We start from the raw sequence: 17,500 nt of genomic DNA, 5'->3' as shown, positions 1-17,500 counted from the left end.
CCTGTGTGCACACAGACACACCTGTAAATTTTGATTACACTCGAGGGAAAATAAGATGCGCGTAAGTGTGTGTGTGTGTGTACCTGTGTCGGAGTCGTCTTGTTTCCTGTCGTTTCTTCTTCTCTTCTTCCAGTCTGTCTGCCTCACATACACACCCCTCTGTCTGTTGACACACACACACACAGTATAGAGTGATCCATTGTGTAGGTCATCTGTGTGTCCGTGTGTTGTGTCTTGTTGGACAAACTAACCACGTCTCTGTGCTCTGGGATGTTACAGTGCAGCACAGCGCCCCCTGCAGGAGCTCCGTAGAAAGCAGCTGCAGGGGGGCCACAGAGGAGCCAGGCGGGCCCAGCAGAGAGGCCTGCAGCCGGGCCAGAGGGTGCAGGAGGAGCCCCTCCTCTGGAGCTCCTGCTACCATCACTGTCCCCTCCACTGTCCCTGCACTCTGCTCCTGCAGGAGACCAACACACAGAGATCAGCACCACCTTTAGTCTATCACCTGTGTGGGTGTGTGTGTGTGTGTACCTGTCTCAGAGTCCATGTGGTTTAGAGGCATGAAGACCCAACATCCGCCCCCTGCATGTAGGATATCCTGGTGTCTCCCCCTGACAGGAGAACCAAGGTACTGCAGTCCCAACCCTGAGTCCTGAGTCCCCTGAGAACCAAGACTGGGGGCCTGAGAGAGAGAGAGAGAGAGAGAGGAGAGAGCGAGAGAGAGGAGAGAGGGGGAGAGAACTCCAATCTTTTATTCCATCTAACACCTTTGAGTTTAACAGACAGAAGACAGTTTGTCTCACGTTGTATCCAGGTTGTAAGTTGCACCGTTGGCCTCCATCTTTACTTCCTGTTCTGGTCCTGTCAGGCTGCTCTCTCAGTCTGTGTGTGTGCAGCCGAGCTTTAGTCCGTTCTTCTTTCAGCAGGCTGCCATCTTGCTCGTTTACAACATTCTGACCCCCACGCACACACATACTGTGATGCTGACCTGTGATATGTGCGTGTGTGTGTGTGTGTGTGTGTGTTTGTACCTCCCCTCTCTCTCTCTGCTCTCCCGTCCGTCGCCTGGTTTGGCTCATGGACCTGCTGAGCCGCCGTAGCTTCCTGTGTAGACGTGCAAGGTCTTCCTGGTGTCCGTCTCTCTCTGAACGCAGCTGAGTGACAGGAGAGGACAATAAATCCAAGAATGCACCGCTACTGGACATGTGATGCACATGTGATGTACATGTGATGGACACGTGATGGACACGTGATGGACATGTGAAACGTTTTACAATTGTCAGCGATTCCACATCAAGTTTTGAAATAGCTGAGTTTATCTTTGGGAACATGTCCATAATTTGGGACTGCTGACCCCTGACCTTGAACCCTGACCCCTTACCTGGACCAGCATTGCGTCTCTCTCCTCCTGGACTTCCTGCAGCTGCAGCCGGCTCTGCTCTACCTCCGCCTCCTGGGCAAGAATAAACATTTAATTTAGAGAATATCAGTCGACGATCAGATCACTTCACTGCACTCTGATGTCTTACTGACCCTGGTGGTCTGAGTTTGTCTCTGGAGCTCCTCGGTTCTCTGCAGTTTGTCTCTGAGGGGCTCCAGATCGTCCCTTAGCTGCTGGCTTCTCTGCTGCTCCTGTTTCAGGCTCAGCTGGGCCTGTAAGTGGGCTATCTGGCGCTGGGCCAGCTGGGCTTCTAACTGGGCTATCTGCTCCTGGATCTGATCATGGGCTAGCAGGACCTGATCTCTGGTGGTCCTGATCTGCTGGATCTCCCTGTAGAGCTGCTTCAAGTTTGTGGACAGCAGGTCCTGAGGGCCGATGGGACTGAAGGGAGACACCAACAAAATCACAATCATGTCAACACAACAACGAGTCATTTATCAGACGTGAGATGCTGTGGAGCTCAGAGGACTTCAGATCGCTGACATTCAGGATCTTCTTCACAATTCATCGGGGTCATCAGTTGGTTCTTTGTTGTTTCATTGATCATCAGCAGATCAGAGATGAATAGTTCAGTTTGTGGTGATATGAAAAATCATGAAAGCTTCAGACACGCTTCAGTGAGATCCTGCAGCCATGAATGTGGAATGTGTCTCCTACAGTGTCTCCTACAGTGTCTCCTACAGTGTTCCCTACAGTGTCTCTTACAGTGTCTCCTACAGTGTCTCCTACAGTGTTCCCTACAGTGTCTCCTACAGTGTCTCCTACAGCATCTCCTACAGCGTCTCCTACAGGCTTGGACTAAAATGAGATGTGACAGTGAGCAGAGTGTGTGAGAGCTGCAAACCTTCTTGTCTTCTCTGTCTGACAGTGTTTGGACGGCAGCAGATACCTGAAGGTTTCTTCTTCTGTGTTTAGAGCCTCAACCAGCTGCTTCAGTCGATTGTGAACTTCCTGAGGGTCCAGCATGGAGCTCCTGGTCTGCTCAAACTGGGACTGAAGGTGATGGACAATCTGCAGGAGAGACGAGTTCTCATCCTGCTAACACACACACATACACACACACACACACACACACTGCTGAACAGAGATCTGGAGACGAGGGTCACATGAAATGAAACTGTGTCCCTGCTGGCCCCTCACCTGTCCAAGTGTCAGCTGATGGTTTAGCTCCTCCCTCAGCTCACGTAGCTCCGACTGCTGTCTGCTGCTCTGAACTGCCTGTCTGTCTCTCAGGGCCTCAGCCTCCTTCCTCAACACAGACAGCTCCTCCTGCTGGACATGCACCTCCTGGAGGATAAGAGGGGAGGGGGTTAGAGACAGAGAGAGGGGAAGTAGACAAAAGTGTGGTTTAGAGGACAGAGACAGACACACTCACCAGTGTCCTGGTCCTGTTTGTGTCCTCCAGCTGTCTGCAGTGTCTCTGTGTGTCCTCCAGGTGGCGCTGCAGTGTCCGGTTTTCCACCTGCACACTCTGAGCTTGTTGCTGAGCCCACTGAGCCTGAACATGATAACAATACCAGACACAGTGTCACACAGACAGGCAGACAGGCAGACAGACAGACAGACAGACAGACAGACAGACAGACAGACAGACAGACAGACAGACAGACAGACAGACCTGTTCTCTGAGTCCTCTCAGATACTTCTGTAGTCCACAGATGATTCCCTCCAAATCCCTTTGCAGAGCTTCATTCACCAGAATTTGACCTGAGGGACGAGCAGAGGAGGAAGAGTAGAGAAGAAAAGGAGGAGGAGGAAGAGAGGAGGAAAAGGAGCAGAAATTCACGTACACACCACGTTCATCACTTTTCTGAAGTCTTGTGACACATCAGCCTCAGCTTCCTCTCTGAGAGGAGCTCTGTGATTAATCAGCATCTCCTTACCATCAGTCAGCTGTTGCTCCAGCTCTCTGATTTCTTGAGTCTCTGTGGCGATGCGTGATAGCATGTCGTCAAGGCGACCCTCCAGCTTGCTCTGGTTCCTGCTCATTGTTGCCATTGGCTGCCTCCACCAGCTGGGCCTGGAGGAAGTAATCAGCCAATCACAACTGGCTCAGCTGACACTGCTTTTCCTGTGATTGATGTTTGGGTGAGCATCTGAGCCTAACCAGGGTTAGATTAAATGTTTCTGATTGGTCTTAAATTGTGCTTAAGTTAAGACTGATGAAATCAGATAATTAAGGGGACCTCCAGGTTCCCTAAAATGAAGACCAAAACCAAGACTGTCCACTGGGTGACACTTTAACACTTCATCAGGCATCATACCCTTCTCTCACATACACACAAGCAGACAGACAGGCAGGCAGATAGACGGGCAGGCAGGCAGATAGACAAAGTATGATTGTACTCACAGTAGTCCCTTGTTTGTCTGTTTCCCTCCGCGCCCCAGAGGTCACTGGGGGCTGCTGGGTAACATCCTGTCCTCACTCCTCCGCGTCTACGCTCTACTGATAAACATGTAGCTGTCTATCATCTCTCTACCTCTCCTTTATCTCCTTTCTCACTTTTCTCTCCCTCTCCCCCCTCTCCTTTCTCCCTCTTCTCTCCCTCTCTTCTCTCTTCCTCTCTATAAACTTCTTATTCCGTCTTTCTTTGAACATACACAGGAAGCTTCTCTCCCAGTCAGCCAATCAGAGTGAGAAGTCCTCCCTGTTCCCGTCCAATGGGAGTGGGGAATCCCCTGGAGGGTGGGAGGGAGTGTACACGTCTCTTAAAGGGCCAGTGACACAGGTTGAGTCTTTGAGAGAGAAACACAGAGGAGACACTTCATATATGGTGCGTTCCATTTATCTAGGATGTTGGAACTGACAGTGTTCCAGTACCAGGTCAGCAAACCAAGGATTCAAGAAAACCTTTGTTGACCTGACCTGGAGCCTGGAGGAGGTAGAGAGAGAGAGAGAGAGAGAGAGAGAGAGAGAGAGACAGGCAGACAGACAGACAGACAGACCCAGGCAGCACATACATTTGCAGACTTCTTGTTATTTATCTCCACATAGCTTCATCTTAAATAATCGCACGTTACATCTGTGCACTGTATCGAGCAGCAGCGTCCTCCGGTGGTGAACAACTGTTACGACCAGCTAAAGTTCACTTACCAAAGAAACCGTTACTTATCTGGTAACTTTATCTTTTTAATTAGCTGGTCAGTGCTCGGTCACCGACACACTGAATAACCAGCACAGTTTAGCAGGTTACACCTATAAATAACATTCCATCACTGGAGAGGTTAGAATGTTCCAAGAAAAATCCCGCACGTAGTTTTTTCTCTCTGCACGTGGCGCAGGTAAAATGTGGCATTCAAGGTCTTCCCACGAACTCGGACTACTAGCCCCATGAAGCTCTTACATCAGGTATGAGCATGAACTAAAGACTGGCATGCATCCTTTCCCTGCGTCTCTGTGGCTCCAACAACGTCAAACCTGTTATACCTGGAATGTCAAGAATTATTCTTAGTTTAATCTCTTGGTGGAGGTTTGAATGTTCAATTTTTGTTCTGTTACCCTATTCACGATGCCCATATACGGTATGTATGTGAAGTGATATTGAGGTATAAACTGTAAGAAGCATATTTTCCCACGTTTCCCAGGAGCCTGAACGACCCCTCACTGACAGCCGTGTTTCAGCGGGGGGCGGGGCTTTGAGTTGCTCAACATGGCTGCTCCCTGATCGGATCATCAAGGCAGAAAGGTAACGAAAGTTTATCGAAATGATTTTTTTTAGTTTGTTTCGCCTCAATCAAAACAGTTTATTTCCTGCTGATCACCGGAAGTGACGTTGGGTCGGCCGGTGGTGAGACACAGCTGTTAGCTCGTGTGTTAGCAAGCCTCCTGAGCTAAAAACACTGACAACTCAGCATTAGCGTGTTAGCTTAGCACCCTGTAAGCCGAAAGCTGCCAAATGTCCCTCACAGTTTCCGTAGACGTCTTTACGCAGTAAAAACAGATTACACAAGTCAACTCTACTCAACAAAAGACGAATGCCCAGTAACTTAGTAATCCTCAGTTAACTGTGTTTGTAAGGGTGTAATACTCAGGTCTCTGGGTTAATGTAAACATTATAATGTGACGTCAGAAGGAAGGAGAACGTATTGATTCCATTATCATGAGGCGCGTTACTGTGTCACTGAACACTTTGTACACAAACACCGTCAATGTCTATAAAGGTCTGTTAAGCCAATATTGATCTGTTATCTTCATGTCTCCCTCTCTCTCTCTCTCTTTGTGTGTGTGTGTTTAGGTGTTATGATGGCCAGGGAGCAGGTGAGTATCAGTGAGCTCCTGCTCTCATTGGATAGTTCAGAGCTGCAGGAGGCGGAGCAAGTTAGAGTTGCTGTCAATCAGCAGCTCAGCACAGGTATGCCTCTCTCTCTCCCTCCCTCCCTCTCTCGCTGTCACACCCCCCCTCCCCTCTCTCTAACCTGTAGTTTGTCCTCTCAGACAGAGGAGGCGCTGTCCTGTCCAGTCTGGTTGATTACTACCTGGACTCTTCCTCCTCTCAGGCCGTCGTCCTCCTCTCCTCTGTCAGAGAGTCTCATCACAAGGTAACGTGCAGTCTGAGAGAGAGTTGCTGTTTATCTATAATCATGGAACATACTCACTCACTTTACCACACAACGAACACAAAGTCAGCGTCAGAATGTAAATAAACATGAAGCACGTCTGCGTGTCTGTCCCCGTCTTAGCCTCTGCTGGAAAAGCTGAATGAGGCCCTCGGACGATCGGGCAGCCGATTGGCCAGCCTCACTCTGCTGGGTCATCTGATCAGGAAACAGCCGCCGTGGGTTCATCACATCAGCCGCTCGGCCCTGCTGCAGACGCTGCTGCGCTCGCTGAAGGTACAGGGCCTCACACACACACATACACACTCATTAGGCTCCTTCTATGTTCTCTACTCCACATTAGAGCCATATGGGCCGAAGATATTCATCTCCATATTGTTGTATCCCTTGGTGATGATGGTGACTCATACAGTCTCATGAGATCTCTGCTTGTGTTGTCAGACGGACACTGATGCGGTGGTTCTGATCACGGGGGTTCTGGTCCTCATCACCCTGCTGCCCATGATCCCTCAGGCTGGGAAGCAGCACATCTACGACTTCTTTGATGTTTTTGGACGCCTGTCCTCCTGGAGTCTCAGAAACCCTGGTAACGGTGTTTCTGACTCATTTCTGACAGCAGCGTGTGGCTTTACGTGATGATGTTAGTAAACATCTGTGGCGGTCTCTGTCAGGTCACGTCCCGGCCGTCCACCTGGTCCACCTCCATGCCAGCGTCTACTCGCTCTTCCATCGGCTGTACGGCATGTATCCCTGCAACTTCATCTCCTACCTGCGCCTCCACTACAGCATGAAGGAGAACCTGGACACCTTCCACGAGCTGGTCAAGGTCAGAACTTGCACTTTCAACCTTTACTGCAGCAGAGCCTGGAAATGTTCAACACACACACACACACACACACACACACACACACACACACACACACACACACACACACACACACACACACACACACAAACACAGTGTTACTAACCCCGCTCTCCCCTCCCCCTCCCTGTCAGCCCATGTTAGATCATGTCCGTGTTCACCCTGAGCTGGTCACTGGGACTCAGGACCAGGAGCTGGACCCGTCCAGGTCCGTGTGAACCACCAACATCACCATCTGACTCATACATACAGATCAGAACCTGAGGTTTAACAAGCCAGACAAATGCTTTCGGACCATAAATCATCTGTCTGTCTGTTTCTCTCTCTCTCTCTCCGTCTCTCTCTCTCTCAGGTGGAGGTGTTTTGAGGTTCATGACATCGTGATAGAATGTTCCAGGGTGTCTCTGGATCCCTTGGACTCGTCCTGTGAGGAGGACGTTTACTCCTCTCTGTGGGACTCCTCCTCTTGCTCCTCCTCCCCCAGGCCTCCCTCCTTCCCCCAGCTGGATGTCTCCTTTAGCCCCCAAACTGACTTCAACGGCACAGGTTAGAAACACGCGCACCAAACACTGACCTCTGACCTCTGACCTGTGTTCAGTGAAAGATTCTGATTCTGTCTGTCTGCTCACTCAGTCTATCCTCCTGTGACTGCATATCCTGCTGTGACTCTGCCTCTTCTGACCGTCCACAGCAGTGACATACAGGTACGACTGTCTGTCTGCACCACTTTTTGGCTCTCATTGTGTGTAACTGTCCTTTGCTAAAATGTGTGTTTGTGTGTGTGTGTGTGTGTGTGTGTGTGTATGTTCAGGTTTATGATGTCACATGGAGCCCCTCCTCAGACTGTGGTTTGTCCACACCTCCTCCTGAACCCTCTGCTACAGGCTCTGCCCACCCGCTTATTAGGGCTGCCTCTGTCTCAGGTACACACACACACACACCCATACACACACACCCACCCACACAACCACATACACACAGAATGTAATGTTTGCCTCTTCTGTTGCGTTTGAGGTGTGAGAGGTCCCGTCTCAGTAACCACAGCAACCACAGAGGGCAACAACAACAACCACCAGGTAACCATGGCTACAGTCCAAAGCTCTTCCATCTTTCCTCGCAGGAACAAATATTTAATGATATATATAATATAATATTTACATTTGATTTGGAACGTACCCCAATGTGTCAATCAATGCTTTAACTGTGAAAGGATGACAGGAAGTGATGAGATGTGGGAGGCAGTAGCTCAGTGGGTAGAGCTTCCGCTTGGGAACCGGAGGGTAGCCAGTTCGAGTCCCTGCCGAGGTGCCCCTGAGCAAGGCACCGAACCCTCAATTGCTCCCCCCTCTGCTAAGGGTGGTAATGTAATGTAAGTCGCTTTGGATAAAAGCGTCTGCTAAATGATCGTAATGTAATGAGTCTTGGTGTTATCTTATCTTTCCTTCCTGTGGGGCATTCAAGGCACCTGTAGCCAATACAGAAGGAACGGCACGAATAAATCAGATTATAACGACATATTCATATTCACACAGTTAAAGGTTTCTGTGTCATGTGATCCTATTTGAACAATCACATCGTCAGTCCAGGTGAACAAGCATGTCTGTCTCTCTGTGTGTCAACCAGCAGCAGCCAATAGCAGCGCTGGATGCTTCCGCTTTTCAGCCAATCACGAAGAAGGAGGAGGGAGCTCTCAATGACATCATCGCCAAGCGTGAAGGTGAGAGAGAGCTGAGTTGAGATTAATAGATTAGTACAGGGTATAGTGTTGCCTTGGTGACAAACAGGAAACAGGAAATGAAGAAAATGCAGACAGGTGTGATTCATTGACATTCATGCCAGTCAATCAAACACTGTGATTGACTGGCATGAATGTCAATCATAAAGATAAAACCTTCACATTGAACACCTAAGATATTGATCGTATTGATTCCGGTTGCTCTCTCTTTGTTTCTCTGAAGAGTCTGAGAGGCCTTCGTCCTCCTCCTCCTCCTCACTGCCGCCCCCCCTCACCTCCACACCCCGCTGTGCTGACGTGTTGTCGGTCTGCTTTACACCCCGGCGCCCCTTGACCTCCCCCAGGCTGGATGAGGAAGACCCCGCCCAACCTGAGCAGAGCCCCGCCCCTCCGTACGAGCCGCTGTTCGAGCTCGCTCTGCCCAGAGCGGCCTCACTGTTCGTTGGGAAGAAAACTCAGGTGAACCAAAACTAAACTGAAGTAAAAAACATCCATTTTTCTTTCATGAACTGTAATCATCATCGCTTGTAAAAGTCCTGACTGTGTGTCACTGTGGCCTGTAGGAGGTGCTAGAGAGAGGAAGTGCAGAGCTGGAGCAGAGAGGAGGTGCAGGGGGGGAGGAGGAGCTGAGCTCTGTGTCTCCTCTGGAAGTCTTAGACCAACTGATCACACAGGGAGACGACGTCCACAAGCACCTGAGCCAGAGGTCAGAGACAAAGACGAGACGAGACGAGACGAGACAGACATCATGTGTTAGCATTCACTAATTACTGCTGTGTGTGTGTGTGTGTGTGTGTGTGTGTGTGTGTGTGTGTGTGTCAGACTCCCTGGGCTGAATAAGTCGTTGGATCGGAGTCATTGTGGAGGTAAACAGCAGAGCATGAAAACCAAAGGTACCACAAACTAACATCGTCCTCACTGACCTCTTAACAACAAAGCCTACAGTTTGTGTTCCCAGCATGCCGTTCACCGTGTGGAGTGCAGTGCCAACACCAGAGACACACACATGAGCACAATGCAGAATGTTTGCTTGAATAGAAAAGTCATTTTGACAATGTGGTGGTTCAGATGTTAGCCTGCTAACATGTAGCACGCTAACATGTTGTGTTTACTTCCTGTATACAAACAGCATGTTTGCTAACATGCTAACTGTTGTTGATATGCTAATGTTAATGTTTGTGAGAACCCGAGCAACAAAAATCTGTTAACTCAGTTACTCTTTGATTTTTCTGTGTGTGTGTGTGTTAGGCCCCACCCAGGGGGAGGAGCTACAGACTCTGAGGAGTCAGCTGCTATTGGTCCACAGTCAGCTACAGTACGAGCGCTTCAAACGGCAGCAGCACGCCATCAGAAACCGCCGTCTGCTCAGGAGAGTCATCAACGCCACAGCACTGAAGGAGCACAGTGTTGCCATGGTAACCCTTGGATAAACTGTCATGAATGAAACAACCAAACAAAAGATAAAAACAATGTGTTACCATGGTAACGCACACAGTACAACATCACTATGGTAACACTCAGAAACACACTCCACTGAAACATGGCGTTACCATGGTGACACAGAGCCATTTGATTGTTTCACTCAAAACTTACCATGGTAAGAGGAATACAGCGTTACCATGGTAATCAATCAGCTGTGTGTGTGTGTTACAGAGGGCTCAGTTGAGCGTGCAGGATGTGGAGATTCAGGCTCTCAAGCGCAGTCTGGAGGAGGAGCAGCGGCGTTACACTCAGCTGCACCACGACACACACACAAGCAGCACAAAACAGAACACACACATCCAACAGCTCTTGCTGCAACAGGAGGAGGGGCTGAGCAAAAGCCAGAGACTGCAGGTACACACACACACACACACACACACACACACACACACACACACAGATCCAGATTTGTGATTGGATGTTTGGTAATCAGCTGTGCTGTGATTGGTTTCTTTAGAACGAGCTGCGAGAGTGTCAAGGCAGGCAAAGGTATTTGGAGGTGGAGCTTCAGAGAGCCAATAACGAAGCTTACAATGCTGAACACCAGCTCACTCAACTGTCAATCAAGGTAAGGAAGTTAAAACATTATTATAACTCCAGACACAACCATTGATTCTGCTTGCCCACTAAGAACGATACAGCTTTAAACAAAACATTCACTACCCCTGGAACCTGATAGGTAGGATCTGGATCAGTAGGATCTGGATCAGGTGGTCCTAAAGTCCTCTTCAGATAGGAGCTCTATGTCTCCAGGCAGAGCCGATTGCCTGGCAGGGCTGAGAAGGAGCTGATACGTTAAGGACAAACAGATCTGAAACAGTCTGAATGGATCTTCAGCAGCTCCAGAGCTCCATCCAGAACAGATCACACCGTATTGATTATTGATTTACATTCAGATCTCCCAAACTCATAAAGAGAGAGAGATCATTGTAGTTACTATGGTTACTATGGAGGTTTACAAGGTCAAGAGGTCAGATTATAAAAGTCAAACGTAAACAGAAATGCAGGTTTAGTTGTTATGGTGACTTAGAGAGAAATGTTTGGTCTTGTTGAAGGTTTGAGCTCTGATTGGTGTTGATTTTTGTGGTTTTCTCTCTCTCTCTCTGCCCCGTCTCTGTCTTGCGCTCTCTCTCTCTCTCCAGGTCTCTCTCTCTCAGCAGGTACAGCAGCAGTTCTTCTTGTTGAACCAGCAGCTCCTCCTGCTCCGAGAAACAAACAGAGCCCTGACAGAGCAGCTGGAAGGAGAGCAGACACACAAGAGCACGGTACACACACACACACACACACACACACACACACTCACACTCACACTCACACTCACACACACACACACACACACACACACACACACACACACACCACAGCACGGTACATGCAGACTCTGAAAGTGTAGTGAGTTACCTGTTCTGTGTGTTGTGTGTGTGTGTGTGTGTGTGTGTGTGTTTGGGGGAGTCAGGAGGTGTCCATGCTGCAGTGCACTGTGGGTAAGGAGTACCTGAGGCTGATGGACTCTGAGCTTCAGCACAGACAGAAGCTCGATGCAGCTAATCACCGAATCTCTGAGCTGGAGAACGAATCAGCACGGAAGGATCAGCTGATCCTGGACCAGAAGAAACTTCTGGAGGAAACCAAGAGCCAGAGCAGGTCAGTCCAGAACCAGAGCCTGAACCTAAGCAAGAACCAGAGACAGAGACAGACCAGACCAGACCAGACCAGACCAGAACCAGAACCTGTACCAGAGCAGGTCAGTCCAGAGCAGGCAGGTTGTAAAGGTGTTTTGTGTGTTGGGTTCTCAGAGCTGAGCTGGGGGCCTGTGAGGGACGCTGTGCATCTCTAAGGAGGATCACTCAGGCTCTGCAGGCCGAGATGCTGCAGCTCCACGGTGTCATCGACCTGGAGACGCACAGACCCGAGGACACTTGCGGCAGGTAAACACAAAGGTCAAACTAAGGTCACGGTCCAGCTCCCATGGAAACAAAGCTGATCCACTCTGACACACACAGTTAGGGGCCGTGGTCAAAGTGACGTCCTCAACAGTTTAGAGTAAAAATCAAATGAACGTTGAACGAACGATCTTTGTGTCTGTCAGGAGAAACAGCTGCAGTGTGGCCATGCCGTCGTCCAGCCGTTCCCTCAGCAACAAGCCCCTCTCCTCCTCCTTCGCTATGCTGAACGGAGGGGTAGAGACATTCTCCACCTCCCCTCTGCTCCTCCCCTCCTGCTCCTCCTCCCCCCTGGCAGTGGGCTCCTTCCTGGAGCAGCGAGCACGACAGCTGTTTGGGCCCCTCCCCCCCAGCCAGGACAGTGAGGAGGAGCCAGAGGAGGAGCCAGAGGAGGAGGAGGAGCAGCCGGGGAGCCCTGCTATTGGTCAGGAGGTGGACGAGGAGGCCCTGCTCACAGGGAGCCCAGAGTCCTCCGGCCAGCAGGAGGTGGAGCCAGCAAGTCAGCCCTCGGACTCTGAGCCGGAGCCGCCCAGGGGACCGGCCTGGGTTCCACCCCTGGGCCCCACACACGGAGCAGGGTCCTTGATCCAAGCCGTCCGCCAGAGGAGACACGAGCTGAGCATCATGGACTACGACGAGACGCTGCCCGAGTTCTGACAGAGATCAGTGTGCTAATGTGCTAACGATGCCAAGAGTCCTGCTACAGCGGGTCAATACTGCCCCCTCCTGGTCAGGAGCATCTATGCTTTAAATAGAACAGTAATAATCATTAAACATCTCACATGACCTTCACTGCACTTTTATCAATATGAGAAAAAAATATTCACGTATAAAAACTAAAATAAAGAGCGTTTCATTTTTAATGAATGAAATGTGATTTTTCCAGCTGATCTGTTATCAAACACCGGAGCTAACAAGCTAACTTCAGCTCCTGTGGGGTTAAATCCTAACGTGCAAAGACACTTTTACAAAACATGCGAAGCTTGAAACCAAACGGTGTGTGTGTGTGTGTGTGTGTGTGTGTGCGCGCGCATGTGTGTGTGTCTACAAAAGAAAAGAAAAACTCAAGAAATCCAGAAGTCCAGATTTCCAGATGTTTTGTACACTCACTTTCCACATAAATTAATTTGGTGCTTCAAATGTTCCAATAAGCTGATCCGAAATAAAAACTTGTGTGCCAATAAATTTCTGACAAATGTTAAACTGTGAACAATAAAAATACAGAAAAGTCAAATCTGTCTGCATTTTATTTACATGTTTTGATTAAAATGATTTAATCTGTCATCAATAATGAGCTTTAATCAGCTGCCATAATGGTGACACGGTGTGCTGTTTGTATGTTAATATCATCAATTGTTTAATGTAGTATATGATATGGTTTCAGTGTGCCCAGTGTCTCTCTCGGTGTGTGTGTGTGTGTGTCTGTGTGTGTCTGTGTGTGTGTTAGTGTGTGTGATCTGTGAACAGCTGACAGAAGAAGGCCAGCTGCTCTATATTTAGTGTTAGAGCCTCAGTGATTCTGTAGCCGCTCGCCTGCTCGCTCACAGCACCGACACACCACAACCTTCCACTGCTGCCATGCCCGGCAGTCAGGCCCGCTGTAGGGCCAGGGACCGCAACAACGCCCTGAACCGGCCCGAGTTCATGTCCCTGAACCAGCCGCCCCGGCAGCAGGCAGCGGGGGAGACGCGGGGGGGCAGCGGGTCCCGACGAGGGACCTTGAGGAAGCAGAGCCTGAGTCAGCAGGAGGACGCAGGAGCGAGGTAAGAGAGAGGAGACGCTGCTGGGACGTTTATAACCCAAAGAAACCCGACACGCACACATGCGCGCACACACACACACACACACACACACACACACACACGCACACGCAACCACACATGCTTGCACTCAGGCATGCATACACACAGTTACTCTGCTGTCACCAAAACCAAACTTTTAGCTGCACGGAAACTCTATCACAATTTTTGACTTCCAGGCCTTCATTCTTCTTCATACTCCTTCATTCTTCTTCATACTTCTGCTTTCTTTCAGGCACTTCTTCAGCATTCAGCAGTTGCAATCACAGCACATTTACTTCAGCAAATTTATTTTTAGTTGATCATCGATTTCCGTTAATATCATTACTATGGTTTCAAGGCCAAGAGGTCAGAGGTCAGATTATTTAAGTCAAATGTAGACAGAAATGCATGCAATGTTTTGGGCAATCTTTTTTTTTATCATGGTAACCATGGAGACTGTTTGGTCTGAAACTTACCTTATCTGTGCCTTATGTCAGATGTCTCTGTGGTTCAGGCTCAGAACTTACCAATCAACCCTCATGAATCATTTAAGCTAGTATGAAAAAATCTATACTGAAGGAAACTTGCAGAAACTCACCTGAATGTGCGTTTCTTCTCCAATCAGCTCCTCTGCTAGTAGGGACTCTCAGGATGTGGGCGGAGCAGGAAGTGATGGAGGACAGAAGGAGGGGCAGCGGCGTCCGGAGCAGGACTGCATGCAGCTCAACCCGTCCTTCCGCGGCATCGCCATGAGCTCACTGCTGGCCATCGACATCTGCCTATCCAAGCGTGCCAGCGTGTGCGTGGGGCCCCACGGCTCCGGGGCCCCTGTGCGCTCCATGGTGACCCTGCTGGCCCTGAGCGGCCACGCCCTCCTCTGGATCTGTGGAACCCTATTCTGCCTGTGGAGGAGCAACACACTCGCTGGACAGGAAGTTCTGCTCAACCTGCTGCTGGGTGAGCACGATAGAGCAAGTGTGACCTCTTATTTAGAGACTGAGTGTATCAAACCCTAACAGGAAGTGTCATTCTGTGCTCATCTTGGTGCTGCAGCTCTGATCCTGGACGTGATGACGGTTGCCGGGATGCAGAAGTTGGTGAAGCGCAGAGGACCCTGGGATTTTCCTCCGGGCTTCCTGGACTACATGGCCATGGATCTGTATTCCTTCCCAGCAGCCCATGCGAGTCGAGCCGTCATGCTGTCCAAGTTCCTGCTCAACCACCTGGTCTTAGCAGTGAGTCCTGCTGTAGTACACACACTTCAGTCAGTACACTAACCTGCTGATACATCAACACACACATGTTCTTCACTCAGTCCTGAGAAGCAGCAGACTGAGGTTTGTTCAGGAAGATGTACGAACCTATGTAAGACATCTTAAACAGGATGGACACTTTAGGGACTTGAAGAGACAAATCAGCAGCATAAAGAGACCATACAAACAAATACACACTATCTCTCTATAAGTCATCATCACTACTATTTCGCTTTGTATTCCATTCGTCAGTTTTGCTTTAAACTCATGAGAATTCTTATGAAGTCATGAAACTCTAAAATGAATCCTCAGTGTTTACATGAAGTGATGTCGCCTGCTGTTCCCACACTGCACACTCCTGTACAGCAGGTGGCGCCATTGAAGACAAAGCAGAGGAGTTTCATGCTCTATGCTGTGATAACCGAGACCTGGCAAACATGGAGCGGAGTGTGTTCCTCACACACACCACAAAATTACAGAAATAAGAAAATAAATAGAAACAACACTTAACATGAAACCACTAACTCGCAAAAGTTTTGTTACTAACAGATGAAAGAGCCCAAGAACTATTTAAAGAGTTCTGATTGGCACGCAAATTACATATGCATCACTTCTGGAAGCAGATGTAAACCTGCTTTGTCCTCCTGTCTACAGACGGTAACAGTAACAGTAATAGAAATGTTCTTCCACATCCCCAGGTACCCCTGCGCATCCTGCTGTATCTGTGGGCCTTCTTGATGGGCGTGTCACGGGTGTTGCTGGGGAGACATCACCTGTCAGATGTGGGCTGTGGCTTCGCCCTGGGGTTCCTCCACTTCACCCTGGTGGAGTCCGTCTGGCTGGACTCTCCCACCTGCCAGACGCTGATCTCCATTGGCACTCTACGCTGGTCGCCACTGATCTAGAGTGATGCGGACTGACGTGGACTCATATGAAGTGATCTGATTGGTCCTGCTGGATGCTTCTGTCTGGAAATAAATGTTCATCTTTACTGGCTCACTAAACAAGACTCCACCGTTTTAACCAGTTGGATGATTGTATCAATGCTTTTTAACGGCTCTGTAGACTGGTTTGGCCTGGTTTCTGGTTTACATCACCATGGTTACACCTTCTTCAGACTGTGGTGTTGCTGGGAAAGAGGAGTTTGGTTTGTACTGATCTGTCTGGCTGGGTTTGCTACCTGCTACATCTTCTCCCTCTTTGGTAAACAATACTGGATGTCACTGGTTTAGACTAGTGTATAATGGTTTAGACCAGTTTAGACTGGTCCTGATTTCACCTGAGTGACACCTGTCAGTCAGAACTCTGGGTTCATATTTGGTTTGTTAACACAGAAGGGAGTTACAGCCTGTAAGCTTTGGAGATTTTCTTATTTCAGATAACAGAGGGTAAAGTGGTAGTAAGCAACAGTCAACCAGGTCATGTGACTCATGTCCCATCCAGGGGGAGGAGCAAGTGAGCCCCAATGAAAAGAGACAGCTGTATGCTAAGTTTGGACACAGGAAGTGATACTGTCAGGCTGAGTTAGTATGCTAGCATTCAGGTTAGCGCTGAGCTAAATCATGGCTGCCATGTGTCGTTACCTTCACCAGGAACGTCACACGGCCAAGGGCTCCATCTAGGGGACAAATCTGGTTATTGCTACCAGAAAGCATGCGTGAGGCCTTTAACTCCATCGACTGGATGGAGTTCGGTGGCACTGAGACCCTGCTGCTCGCCGCTTCACAGATTTGATTGAATCTGTCACTGTGTTACCATGGTGACCATGTACCTGCAGCCAGTTGACCTCTGTCCAATAGAAACCAGAATGTCAGACAGTTTGACGCGATATACACAGATGTGGCTTAAAGTGTGTGTGTGTTTTAGTGATAACCATGTGTGTGTGTGTGTTGCAACAGATCGTTGTGTCTCAGGTGTTGCATTGTGGGAGGACACCAGGCCAGCACTCTTCCAGTGTTTTCAGGTTTTCTTACAGCTCCATGATGTTCATGGAGCTGTAGCCATGACAACAGACATGTTGGCCAATAGAGATGTTAAACTATGCATTCATTCTGTTCAGCAGAATAAAGAAATATTTTCCTCAGCTCTGCAGTTTCTCTATCTGAAGTCCACAGGTGTGTCTCCAGTTTGTCTCTGTTGCCCTTAGCAACAAAGCACAGCAGACACTAGTGGTCCTGCTGTCCAGTACGTCTCCTCACATGTATGACGCCTTCATATTAACCCCTGACGCCCCACAGAAACCCTGACAGTTTTTTGTCAAAAACAGACAACTTTATGTACAAAGAAATAAATGAGAAAATCCTTCATTACATCATCGATCACAACAGCTTGTGAAGACAACAACAGTTTGAGGAGGAGGGGGAGGAGGAGGAGGAGGAGGAGGATGAAGAGCAGCGGTTTGTTCTGAATTGAGCTGAAAGTCGTTGTCATCTTACATTTCTGTTTG

General features: G+C 49.1%; 4 protein-coding genes across 11 annotated transcripts in view; 2 read left to right on the top strand and 2 right to left on the bottom strand.

Annotated features, from left to right (window-relative positions):
* The window catches only part of LOC142996523 (uncharacterized), a 5,618-nt gene extending 1,478 nt beyond the window's left edge, over positions 1 to 4,140 (bottom strand). The window contains exons 1-14 of one of the 4 annotated variants that reach the window (XM_076147474.1): positions 3,789 to 4,140; positions 3,322 to 3,458; positions 3,057 to 3,145; positions 2,814 to 2,936; positions 2,579 to 2,725; positions 2,283 to 2,476; positions 1,531 to 1,819; positions 1,379 to 1,450; positions 1,029 to 1,151; positions 801 to 950; positions 529 to 679; positions 252 to 454; positions 84 to 163; position 1 (exon numbers count right to left, since the gene is read on the bottom strand). The exon at position 1 is cut by the window's left edge and continues 129 nt beyond it. In XM_076147474.1, the coding sequence (XP_076003589.1) occupies position 1; positions 84 to 163; positions 252 to 454; positions 529 to 679; positions 801 to 950; positions 1,029 to 1,151; positions 1,379 to 1,450; positions 1,531 to 1,819; positions 2,283 to 2,476; positions 2,579 to 2,725; positions 2,814 to 2,936; positions 3,057 to 3,145; positions 3,322 to 3,436 (1,737 nt within the window). In that variant the 5' untranslated portion in view covers positions 3,437 to 3,458; positions 3,789 to 4,140. The remainder of the gene's footprint in view (positions 2 to 83; positions 164 to 251; positions 455 to 528; positions 680 to 800; positions 951 to 1,028; positions 1,152 to 1,378; positions 1,451 to 1,530; positions 1,820 to 2,282; positions 2,477 to 2,578; positions 2,726 to 2,813; positions 2,937 to 3,056; positions 3,146 to 3,321; positions 3,459 to 3,788) is intronic. The other 3 variants (XM_076147469.1, XM_076147472.1, XM_076147473.1) reach the window with 3 other exon arrangements.
* A 919-nt stretch (positions 4,141 to 5,059) lies between these two features.
* tsc1a (TSC complex subunit 1a) lies at positions 5,060 to 12,978 on the top strand. Of its 3 annotated transcripts, none has more exons than XM_076147527.1 (22): positions 5,060 to 5,124; positions 5,674 to 5,790; positions 5,874 to 5,977; positions 6,119 to 6,271; positions 6,437 to 6,581; positions 6,667 to 6,821; positions 6,995 to 7,068; positions 7,213 to 7,406; positions 7,494 to 7,564; positions 7,672 to 7,783; positions 7,875 to 7,936; positions 8,487 to 8,577; positions 8,819 to 9,054; positions 9,159 to 9,301; positions 9,418 to 9,488; positions 9,844 to 10,010; positions 10,249 to 10,431; positions 10,535 to 10,645; positions 11,220 to 11,342; positions 11,534 to 11,721; positions 11,874 to 12,005; positions 12,167 to 12,978. In XM_076147527.1, exons 2-22 carry the CDS (start codon positions 5,679 to 5,681, stop codon positions 12,675 to 12,677), a joined length of 3,138 nt encoding a protein of 1,045 aa, XP_076003642.1. In that variant the 5' UTR covers positions 5,060 to 5,124; positions 5,674 to 5,678; the 3' UTR covers positions 12,678 to 12,978. The 3 variants fall into 3 exon arrangements, with proteins under 3 accessions (XP_076003642.1, XP_076003643.1, XP_076003641.1); XM_076147528.1 differs by having other exon boundaries at positions 8,484 to 8,577; positions 9,418 to 9,461; XM_076147526.1 differs by having other exon boundaries at positions 8,484 to 8,577.
* A 620-nt stretch (positions 12,979 to 13,598) lies between these two features.
* LOC142996587 (inactive phospholipid phosphatase 7-like) lies at positions 13,599 to 16,273 on the top strand. 3 transcript variants are annotated; one of them, XM_076147546.1, is made up of 5 exons: positions 13,599 to 13,783; positions 14,166 to 14,174; positions 14,442 to 14,758; positions 14,855 to 15,036; positions 15,753 to 16,273. In XM_076147546.1, exons 1-5 carry the CDS (start codon positions 13,599 to 13,601, stop codon positions 15,957 to 15,959), a joined length of 900 nt encoding a protein of 299 aa, XP_076003661.1. In that variant the 3' UTR covers positions 15,960 to 16,273. The 3 variants fall into 3 exon arrangements, with proteins under 3 accessions (XP_076003661.1, XP_076003663.1, XP_076003662.1); XM_076147548.1 differs by lacking the exon at positions 14,166 to 14,174 and having other exon boundaries at positions 13,599 to 13,723; positions 14,427 to 14,758; XM_076147547.1 differs by lacking the exon at positions 14,166 to 14,174 and having other exon boundaries at positions 14,472 to 14,758.
* A 1,062-nt stretch (positions 16,274 to 17,335) lies between these two features.
* LOC142996618 (WD repeat-containing protein 5-like) overlaps positions 17,336 to 17,500 on the bottom strand; it is a 3,828-nt gene continuing 3,663 nt past the window's right edge. The window contains exon 13 of the mRNA XM_076147608.1: positions 17,336 to 17,500. This exon is cut by the window's right edge and continues 349 nt beyond it. The gene's annotated coding sequence lies outside the window, so the exon portion shown is untranslated.

Source organism: Genypterus blacodes, unplaced genomic scaffold, assembly GCF_046128005.1.
Source record: "Genypterus blacodes isolate CSIRO-AG114 ecotype Tasmania unplaced genomic scaffold, CSIRO-AGI_Gbla_v1 ptg000038l_1, whole genome shotgun sequence".
NCBI classification, from domain to species: Eukaryota; Metazoa; Chordata; class Actinopteri; order Ophidiiformes; family Ophidiidae; genus Genypterus; species Genypterus blacodes.
Note: the sequence above shows the minus strand (reverse complement) of the source record. Positions and strands in the feature narration are given on the sequence as shown.

Bases quoted from the DNA above. Each gene is read 5' to 3' on its own strand.
- tsc1a (XM_076147526.1), top strand. From the start codon at position 5,679: ATGATGGCCAGGGAGCAGGTGAGTATCAGTGAGCTCCTGCTCTCATTG. The intron at 6,272-6,436 runs GTACAGGGCCTC...TTGTGTTGTCAG, and splicing joins CGCTGCTGCGCTCGCTGAAG to ACGGACACTGATGCGGTGGT. The intron at 7,565-7,671 runs GTACGACTGTCT...GTGTATGTTCAG, and splicing joins TCCACAGCAGTGACATACAG to GTTTATGATGTCACATGGAG.
- LOC142996587 (XM_076147546.1), top strand. From the start codon at position 13,599: ATGCCCGGCAGTCAGGCCCGCTGTAGGGCCAGGGACCGCAACAACGCC. The intron at 14,759-14,854 runs GTGAGCACGATA...TTGGTGCTGCAG, and splicing joins TCTGCTCAACCTGCTGCTGG to CTCTGATCCTGGACGTGATG. The intron at 15,037-15,752 runs GTGAGTCCTGCT...CCACATCCCCAG, and splicing joins TCAACCACCTGGTCTTAGCA to GTACCCCTGCGCATCCTGCT.